Source organism: Aristolochia californica, unplaced genomic scaffold (assembly GCF_029961685.1).
Source record: "Aristolochia californica isolate CCGP_79_NKW_82.1479 unplaced genomic scaffold, dmAriCali1.0.hap1 SCAF_13, whole genome shotgun sequence".
Lineage (NCBI taxonomy): Eukaryota > Viridiplantae > Streptophyta > Magnoliopsida > Piperales > Aristolochiaceae > Aristolochia > Aristolochia californica.
The window spans coordinates 8,459,265-8,469,493 of record NW_027181804.1 but is presented as its reverse complement, the minus strand read 5'-3'; the positions used below and the strand labels follow the sequence as shown (position 1 = coordinate 8,469,493).

General features: G+C 37.1%; 1 protein-coding gene across 1 annotated transcript; it reads right to left on the bottom strand.

The window, feature by feature from the left end:
• Window positions 1-2,398: 2,398 nt before the first annotated feature.
• Window positions 2,399-5,311, bottom strand: LOC137949011 (BAG family molecular chaperone regulator 7-like). The gene is made up of 3 exons (XM_068795267.1): window positions 4,539-5,311; window positions 2,949-3,239; window positions 2,399-2,836 (listed from the first exon to the last, which is right to left on the bottom strand). The coding sequence occupies exons 1-3, from the start codon at window positions 5,253-5,255 to the stop codon at window positions 2,603-2,605; spliced, it is 1,242 nt and encodes a 413-aa protein (XP_068651368.1). The 5' UTR covers window positions 5,256-5,311; the 3' UTR covers window positions 2,399-2,602.
• Between the last annotated feature and the right edge of the window lie 4,918 nt (window positions 5,312-10,229).

The following is a 10,229-nucleotide window of genomic DNA, read 5'->3' as shown; positions in this document are numbered from 1 at the left end:
GGACTGGCATCAAATCGAGCCGGTTCGTGAGAGGCTCGAGCTTGGCTCGGTTCGATTCAATTTATCTAGATCTCGAACCGAGTTTGAGATCCAGATATAGCTCGTTTGAGTTAACGAGCCAAGCTCGACCGAACCATGGTTCGGTTCAAAAGCTCGCAAGTCGGCTCATTAATGGGCTCGACAATTAGGAACGGGAGAGAAAGCGAGGTGGGGGAGGGGGAAAATTCTTCCTCTACTCGTCAACGCCGAGCCCCTCCCATCCGTTGTTGTGGCCGCCTTTGTCGTTGTCGAAAACTGCCTCGTCGGCCGCCTTCGTCGCTGCTCGGTTTAACTTCTTTCTCCTCGTCTGCCTTTGCCTTTGTTTCCATTGCCGCCGCTTCTGTCACTACCGCCTCTGTAGTAGCCGTCATCCCCGATGAAAGTTCCTCGCCAGCACCGCTAGAGTTTTTCCCTCCAACGTCGTCCTCGGCAAAACCCAGAGGACCTAAGTTAAAAGGGAGAATTAATTTCACCACCCCCCTCCCCCTCCCCCCCCCCCCCCCCCCCCCCCCCGCGAGAAGACGAATTTGCACATGCGAGATCATAAACAAGCAAAAAAAAATTCTAGGGACTATTAATGGTTTTTTTAATAAATATTGAAAAAACATTTTTAGTAGAAATACGTTTCTAGGGACTATTAGTGCCTCATATTTTTTTGAAATATTTTTTTAATTAGAAATTCTTATTAAAAGATCATATAATTTTCTAAGTAAGATTATCCTGCCAAGATGGGTTAGAAAACCGTATAGAAATTTTTTGAATAAGTATTTGATAATTTATGCTGTAATACTTTTAGCATGACGCATTTTTCATAGCAATTTTGTGGTTGACATTTTATTTCATTAAAAATTTATCGATAAGTATAGTAATACATTAGATTGATTATTAATTTTTATTTATTTCCCTAGAAGAAGGCAATAAGAGGTCCATTTAACTTTCCTAAGAAAATTTTAAAAGATTTCTTGTAATTTTCTAGTAAGTCACTAATAGTAATAAGATTTTATTTAAAGTTTTTTTTGGAAATATGTATCCTAGGAAAAACAATTCTAGTTTTTTCCTAAAATATAAATTTTCAACCAAGGGCATTAAGGAGACCATAGTAAACTTATGGCCAAATTCAAAAATTACAAAATAAGCTAGACAACTTTTGGGGTAAAAAAGATTAATATTGGTACGTTGTAATTCATTATCGAGATTCAATCCCGAACCTCCCCTATCATTCTTTTTATAAATGTAGGTTAAACTCGAACTCAGCTAGAGGTTGAGCATGAATTCGGTTAAAATTATTAGGCTCGAGCTCGATTACAATTTTAGGTTTGAGGCTAGGGTCGGCTCGAGCTCGAGTTCAAAATATTTAAATCAAACTCGACTCGAACATAGGAAGGTTCGGGCTCAACTCAATTAAATGCCACCCTTATACCCAATTTTAAGTAGAGGTCATGCCTAACTTTATGTAGAGGTCATGCCCAATTTTATGTAGAGTTCATGCCCAACTTTATGTAAAACGTATGCATAATTTTATATAAAATTTATTTAACAAGTATTTTTGAAAAGTTTTAAATGTATGTTGGAGCTCAAACTCGAAACATATATTTTTTGAAAAGTTTTAAATGAATGTTGAAGCTCGAGCTCGGTTAAAATTATTGGGTTCAAGATCGATAACAAATTTAGGCTCAAGGCTAGGCTAGGCTCGATGCTTGGACTTGATAAATGTCTCGAGTTGCTAGATTAGAGATGACCCAACCTATTGTTCCAAGTGGAGTCCTAGGTTATGATTTTTTTTCCCTTAAGGGGTGAATATTCGCCAAGGTGGAGATTGTTGAAGTATATGGCTCATACATGAGGTTGAGGGGTATTTTTGTATAGGGGTATTTTTTTTCTTTTATACAGATACATTTAGGGTTTGGTAACCCTAATTGAAATTAGTGATAATTTACTGGTAGTCGCTCCGGTGGACTTTGGCACACTGCCGAACCATAATAAAACTCTTTGTTGTCTTCGTTATTTCTTGATTTCTTCATTAATCACATCGTTATAGCCACGAAGTAAGGGATTTTCGCACAATAATTAGTTATTATTTTTTTAATTATTGATTGTTTATCTTTGTAATGTTATTTCTTTGTACGAGTTCCACGGGAGAAGTGATCGGAATTGGTCCTTTTGAGTATTAAGATGAATAGAAGCAGAAGCACTGCAGCTCTTGAATGAAGTCCTAGTTTTTGTATTTACTGTTTTGAAATACCGTTGAGTCTCTTATTCAAATCTTGAAATATAGAAGACAAAAATACGGAGATTTGCGTAGTAACAACAGAGAGAAAAGTATGGAGAAGAAAAATGATGATGGCCCAGAAGAGGCAAATACCACAAAAGAGAACTGCATTACATTACAAACAAGCCAAGCAAATAGAATCCCTTCCATCAATAGTTCCAGGTTGCAGCTCATATCTAAGCTAATAAACATCTTCAACCCCACGAGATAAGAAGAGTAACACAAAACCACTACAATTCATGTCTGCTCTATAAGGGGGAAGGAAATGATCTCCGAAGTAAATAAAACTTTTTTTCAAGACGCATCTGGGATGGCACTGCTTCCATTGTCACTCTGGTCCAGCATCTGCATCACCTGGGACACACCTAAGGCCATTTCCTTCTGGATGGGACAAGCTTCGGGCAGATCAAATTTTCTCCTCTTCAATGAACCTAGTTTTCCTGGTGGCTGTGGGTCTACTGCATCAAGCATTGCCTCTAGCTCCGCCACCATGGACCTCTGTGCAGATCGAACCATATAATCCACTCCCTACAAGATTCACCCATGTATTTTTAATGATTTTAGCAATTAATTGCAATGATGAATAACAAGTGAAGCAATACATCATCTTAGACGTAACTCAAGGGTGAGCAAAACTAACCTCAATAGCATCCACAGTAAGGAGGAGAACAATGATCTTCTCTGAGAACCTTTGCCTTTCAACTGTATCGCTGGCAATTCTGCGGCGATAGGAGAAATTGTTAAAATGAGCTCGAAGCTCCTTCAACTTTGCTTTAGCTACTGCAAGCTCACGTAGCCCTCGAAGTGCTTGAGATCTGTGGACCAGATGAGCTCTGAAGTGGACTTGGATTATCAAAGCAGCATCTTGTCGAGACAGTTCCTTCTTCTTACCCTTGTCATTCTTGATGACTAAAGACCTCTTTTCAAAGATCTAACAACAGACAGTAACAAAGGATCAAACACCACTCATAACCATCCCTTATGCAAGTACATGTTACTGTGAAACAATAAGCAGTAATGTCAACCGTTCAACTTAAAGATGTAAATGAAAAAGCAGACACCTCAGCAGTCAGCTCGAAGAATAGTCACTAGTTTCCAAGTCTAGAAGAACTGCCAATCACATTTTTTATTCTTTGCGACTTTCTTGGTATGAACTGCTACTGTATATCAAACAAGTTTTAGCAAGTTGCTAGATTATGTACATGACCCTCTCGAGCACCTGCTTGATCGATCACTGCTGACGAAACATAAAACACTTTGGAAACTAATTACACTCATCATAGGTTGCAAATCATGGACCAAAAGAACGGCCTGTCCTGCTTCTCTCAGGGTTTGCTGTGCCAGAGATATTAGAATCCCAGTGGGTACATACAAGGTACATAAGTGTGATAATTTCATCCTATATAGCCAGGTGCCATCTTAAATTAGTACAGCCATTAATTCGGGGTTAAAAGGGGGTAGATTTAGTTAAGCTTCAATGGTAGCCTGAACATGAATCTAATCATGGAATAGGATTGCAATTCTTTTAAAGCAGATTTTAAACAGAAAATGTAGTGAGATCCTTTCAGAAAAATAGAAAAAAGAAAGAAAAAATGTATTCAGTGCGCTAGAGAAGTTCAAATGTGCATTACTCTTAAAATCAATTCTGACAACTCCTAGAAGAGTATCAACGAATGAACAAAATCAACACTGTAAAGCAGATAATACTAAAAGAAAATGGCAATTGCCAGCTCCAAAAAGACCCACACTGCGCAAATCTACGATTCCCAAAGACAAGGAAGAAAAAAATCACAAGAGAAACGAAAAGAAACCAGCTCCATTCTTTCTCCGGTACTGCTGTCAAAACATCATAAGTTCCAACACTAATAATATACCACTTAGGCTTCATGATCTCTTTACTGTAAAGAATTTGAGATGAAAAAAAAAAGAATAATGACCTCCCATCACAAAGATGCTTCATCACTGACTTCATTTCACCAATGGTAACACCCAGAAACATGTTAATTAGTCCTGTTGATTAAAGCCGTTGAATCAACGGGCTCAACTCAACCCCTTGCGTAAAATCAGCGACAGCGTTTAGTAGAAGACGACGACAGCAGACCTCTGAACCCGGACCAAATAACAGGGTTCGGGTTCGCAGGCAAGCCCTCTTTCTGGTTTAATAAATCGAACCGAAAATGATAAGTAAATCCGGGAAGTTAAAAAAACCATTTAAAGAGCGACTATATACCTGTTTAAGAGCGAGAGCAGCCGGATCAGCAGGTTCCTCAATCTCCACCAGGCGCGGTGACCCTTTCTTCTTCTTCGGCTTTTCGGCTGTGACGACTCCACAGGCAGGAGCCGTCGTGGACTTGAAAGTGTAGCTCTTGGAAATGGGAGCGTCCATTCCTCTCCCTTTGACCGCGCTCGTCCATTTAAAGCTCTTCTCGACCCCGCCGGTGAGCTTCCCGTCCTTGCCTTTGGCTTGTTTGATTTCCGCCAGCCACTTATACTTCTTCTCGACTCCACCATTTTGCGGCCCTTTGTACTCCGCAGTCCATTTGTACTTGCGATCTTCACTGCTGGCCTTCCTCGCGTTCAACGCCTGATCGAACCCTAGCTCAAGCGCCGAGACACGGTCGCTGAGGTACTGCAGATACAAGTCGGTGTCTCTGCGCTCCTGATACCTCTTCAATGCAGACAAAACCGGGGTTTTCTCGACCTGGATCAGATTGATCGCGGTTTCGAAGACTTCGAACGGGGAAGGAGGCGAGTAGATCAGATCAAATGGTTTAGGCTTGGGGTTTAGGAGATCAAGACTAAACCCTAACCCTAGCTCCTCTTCTTCAACCAAAAATGGCGAAGTGAATGGTAATAGAAGCGAAGGTTTCGATCCGTAAACCGCAGCTTGCCTATAGGTGTCAAATGAAGAAGGCTCGAAAAGATCCATCGTCTGAAACCTGCTCATAGCTCGCACAAGTGAGTAATGGTGAAGGAGCTGCTGCAGCAAGCGGGAGGAAGGGAGGGAAAACCAGGTTAAAAAGGGGGGAAAGATGGTAAAAAAAGGACGGGGCAAAGGCTAAAATAGGAAAGGAGAAAGTCGAAACCAGATAGGAGAAAGCAGATTGGCTCCAGGGAAAGCAAAAAACAGCGATTGCTTTCGGCGCTCTTCGTTATAAGAGCAGAGAGGACGAAAATATCCACGTCTGATACCAGTGGAAACTCGAAACCGAGAGTCACCACCATGTGCCCATGTGCAGATCTTCTCAGTTAAGTTTGTTTCGAAAGCTAATATCCCCGTTTATTGGAATTTTACCAAAATACCAATTTAAAAAAATTTATTTATGAAAACAACTACGATTTCAACTTATTTGCAAAATTACCGAACTTTGACCAGTTCAATGTACATGTAGACAGTCAAAAGCGACACGTAAGCTTTGACTGCTTACGTGTCGATACTTCATGAGTGTGGTATGGTAGTTGAACACATGGGCTACCATGTCATTATTTTTACACACATGTCATCTAACACGTCATTATCAATTTCCCTCATTGTCTTGTTATCTCTCGTCACGTCAACTTACTCCACGTAAGCCCTTTCGTTATATTTTTTTGTTATAATGTTTCTTCCTCGATCTTTCTCCTCTCCTCTCCTCTCGCCCTCACTCCTGTTACTACCGCTCAGCCACGACCGTCGCTCGGCCTCGGCTGCTGCCGCTCGGCCTCGCCATCGACGCCCCCCTCTCAACTGCTCTCTCTTCGTCCCAACCTCATCTCTCGTTCTTCTTCTTTGTTCATCCTCTCGCCGCCCCTTCTCTCAAAACCGAAGCCCTACTCACTTTCCAAATCCAAATTTGAATTTCAGAAGCCGATTTAGGAGGGTAATTTTTTAGGGTTTTTGTTAATTAAATTTAATTATTGTATTTAATTATAATGTTGATTTGAATTTAGGTGTTTAATTATTGTATTGATTTTTTTGTGATTTACTGTTTAATTTCTGATTTTATGTTAATGAAATTTCTGCCAATTTAAAATTATTGTAAAGTTTTGTAAGATTTTTAATTAAATAATATATATTTTTAATAATTTATTATTTTGTAAATAAGGTGATAAAAAATATACAAATAAATTATATTTTTAAACACTAAAATTTTTTTTTGTATATTTTTTAAATTTATAAATATTTTAAATGGATAATATATGGGTAAGACTTAAGAGTAAATTTTTTTCTATTTATAAATATTTTAAATGGATAATACATAGGTAAGACTTAAAAGTAAAATTTTTTTTATTTATAAATATTTTAAATCCATAGTAAATGGGTAAGAGTTAGATTATTTCTATTTATAAATATTTTAAATTTCTAATTATTATTATTTTGTAAATTAGGAGATAAAAAGTATACAAAATTGTATTTTTAAACTCTAAAATAACTTTTTTTATATTATTTTAAAATTTGAAATATTTTAAATCGATAATATATGGGTAAGACTTAAGAGTAAGATTTTTTAAATTTATAAATATTTTAAATCCATAATAAATGGGTAAGAGTTAGATTTTTTCTATTTATAAATATTTAAAATTTGTAAATATTATTATTTTGTAAATAAGGTGATAAAAAGTATACAAATAAATTGTATTTTTAAACTCTAAATTAATTTTTTTGTATTTTTTAATTTATAAATATTTTAAATCTAATTAATTTGCTTATTTTATTTTATTTTTTAAAATATGAAGAAATAAAAAGTGTAATGATTTTTTTAATTAATAAATATTTTAATTGATATTAAATGGTATTAAATAAGTAAGAGTTAATTTTTTAATTATTTTTTAATAGTTTATTATTTTAGATATAAGATAATAAAAAGTGTATTTGATTTTTTTAAAATTTATTCAAAATTTTATCATATAATGACATAACAGAGTACGTGCCACGATGTGCTAATCTATAGTATCGCATTGATGATGTAGCGACACGTAAGCAATCAAAGCTTACGTGTCACATTTGATTGTCTACATATACAATGAACCAGTCAAAGTTAGGTAATTTTGTAAATAAGTCTTGGTTTTTTATAAATAATTTTTTTAAACCGATATTTTGGTAAAAAACCCTCTAAAATATTGGAGATTCGATGAACCAGTCAAAGTTAGGTAATTTTGTAAATAAGTCTTGGTTTTTTATAAATAATTTTTTTAAACCGATATTTTGGTAAAAAACCCTCTAAAATATTGGAGATTCGATGAACCAGTCAAAGTTAGGTAATTTTGTAAATAAGTCTTGGTTTTTTATAAATAATTTTTTTAAACCGATATTTTGGTAAAAAACCCTCTAAAATATTGGAGATTCGATGAACCAGTCAAAGTTAGGTAATTTTGTAAATAAGTCTTGGTTTTTTATAAATAATTTTTTTAAACCGATATTTTGGTAAAAAACCCTCTAAAATATTGGAGATTCGATGAACCAGTCAAAGTTAGGTAATTTTGTAAATAAGTCTTGGTTTTTTATAAATAATTTTTTTAAACCGATATTTTGGTAAAAAACCCTCTAAAATATTGGAGATTCGATAAAGTGAGCACATCAGATTTCCACAATGAACCAGTTCACAGTTGTTTAATCATGGGTAGGACTGCGAATTATCCGAGTTAATTGCTCCAAATTTGAAGTCTACAGAAGGTGACGTGACTTTCGAAGGCCGCAGACAAAAGAGATCAGACTCCGACGGCTCTCTCCCTCGATTTTTACCGCGATCTGGGGTGAAGGGGCACCCAATGAGAAGATAAAACTTTCCACAGTGAGAAACAGTCTGGATAAGCATCTTGTAAGAAAATAGTGTAAGCTCGTAAGGGTAGAAGACAGAACGAGGACACGAAGAGGTCAGAGATTGGCCTAATCTTTTTGACGTACGGAGACAACACTCGGAAAAGCTACCAACACCTGGTTGGATCTGCAGTTTATAGTGGCAATCATGAGGAGAAAGCATTGCTGCAATTTCACCCTCGATAATCAATCTCATTGCTTCGATTGCCTGAATCACCAGTGGTCTAATGCTAAAACGGTACAGAATCTGGTCTAGTGTTCAGCCTTTGGCCCTTCAAGCGGTTTATAGTTTTTTTTTTTCACTTTCTAGTCCTAAAGAACGCAAATAGATCACCTTTTCGATTCTTTACTTTCTTTATGTACTAACTCATATAAACAAATAAGCAATGGAGGATTGATTCAAGTCTAAGCAAACTTAGGCTATTCTATTTACAAGTTTATTATTAAAATAAGAAAATATCTTAAAATGTTTGAGATAAGAAATAAATATAAACTTGAAATTTATAATTAAAAATAAAATTTTAAAGTGATTGTTAATTAAATAGATAATTGGATACGCTTACAACTACTTATATGGACTTGGATCATTGGTTTGTTAATCCGAACTCTGTGATTACAACATCCACAACAATGGAGATGGAAGAATTTTAAGCATTCACCTCCGTGTCACTCACCAAATCAAGGTCAGACAGAAGAGTCCAAGGGAAGAGCCGCAGCGTGTCCGGTTTAGAAGCTAACATTAGACAAATTTTGTCGGTTAATGCTTTACGGTTTGATCTCCCCTTCGTGTTATCTTCTCCCCGGCTGTTCTGTCAGAGGCCCGGGCCACGTCGAGGCCTGGAGCAGACAAGCGGATGGTGCGTTTTTAGTCGTCTTTGTATTTCTTTCTGGGAGGGTGAAGAGGTGATGGGGGTATTCTGGGCTATTTCCTAACCAGTGGAAGCTGTCCGCTTTACTGAGCTGAGACTGGTCGGTTCGGTCTGGTCCATACGTGACGAAAATCAGAAATTCGGAATTCAGAAGAATCAGAACAGAATTCGCTTTTTTTTTTTTATTTCTTCCTCTCATGTGTTCGCTTTCGTTTCATGGAAGGAATCGCATGACCGGCCCCGGCTTCGCGTTTGGTTTTCCCTCTCTACAGGAAACTGAAAAAGGATGGATGACTGGTACTCTCTTTCCTTTCTCTCTCGCTTTCCCCCTGTTTTTTATTCTTCTGCATCAAGTGCAGACGGATCTTCTCGCTACGCCTTGTTCGATGGGTTGATCTTCTTCGTCGTCTGGAACGTCAGTGCTTCGTGATTTCATCTTCTTTCCTGCTCTGGTTTCTTGTCTGTTCTTCTTTATTTCTCTGCTTCCGAACCCGGAAAGAAACAAGATACGAAGACTCCAAAGTCCCTTTTCATTGACGCTTACCTTATTGTTTGTTGTTTGTCTTTTTTTTTTTCTGCCCCTCATTTTCTTCTGGTGTGAACACTTCTGGGTATTTATTGAAGCCCATGGTTGGGCGCTCTATCTGGATTTCTCCGAATGTCACGTAAGTTTTCTTCTTAATTCCTCCTTGACCTGATTCTTCTTTTTGGTTCTCGCGTTTTGGTAGCATGGGCTGAATTTGGAGTGCTTGGCTGAAGGTTTCTGATATATCGGTACAGTTTCACGATGAAATGAAGATGGGTTGGGCGAATCTCCGTTATCCTGTTGTAGTTGAATCTATAACTTAAGTATCGTCGCTCCAATATAACATACAATGAAGTCTGTACGATGTTTCAACTGGTTTCTCTTTTATCTTCGTTTTTTTCTCCTTCCTTAATGCTGCCGTTATTATTTTTAACTTCTACCTCTACACGTGTAGCAAGGAAAACTGATAGTTATGCATAATTCAAATGGTGGAGGAAAATTGTTTGATTCTCTGCAAATTGCAGGAAAAAATGTAGTCTATTTCCGTTATCGATATCTTCATCTTTTGGTGATTTAGCTCTTGTTTAATTTTTGTTCATTTTTGAAAATTATCCTGCAGGAATGGGGCTTGAAATGCTGAGGGAAAGGTACGGGCCGACCTCTGTTCCCATGAAGGATCCAGATTTTATTAAGAGAAGTGATTTTTGGTCTGAATTGCATGAGAATATA

Bases quoted from the DNA above. Each gene is read 5' to 3' on its own strand.
- LOC137949011 (XM_068795267.1), bottom strand. From the start codon at position 5,255: ATGAGCAGGTTTCAGACGATGGATCTTTTCGAGCCTTCTTCATTTGAC. The intron at 3,240-4,538 runs GTATATAGTCGC...GTCTGTTGTTAG, and splicing joins CTGCTCTCGCTCTTAAACAG to ATCTTTGAAAAGAGGTCTTT. The intron at 2,837-2,948 runs GTTAGTTTTGCT...TGAATCTTGTAG, and splicing joins TTACTGTGGATGCTATTGAG to GGAGTGGATTATATGGTTCG.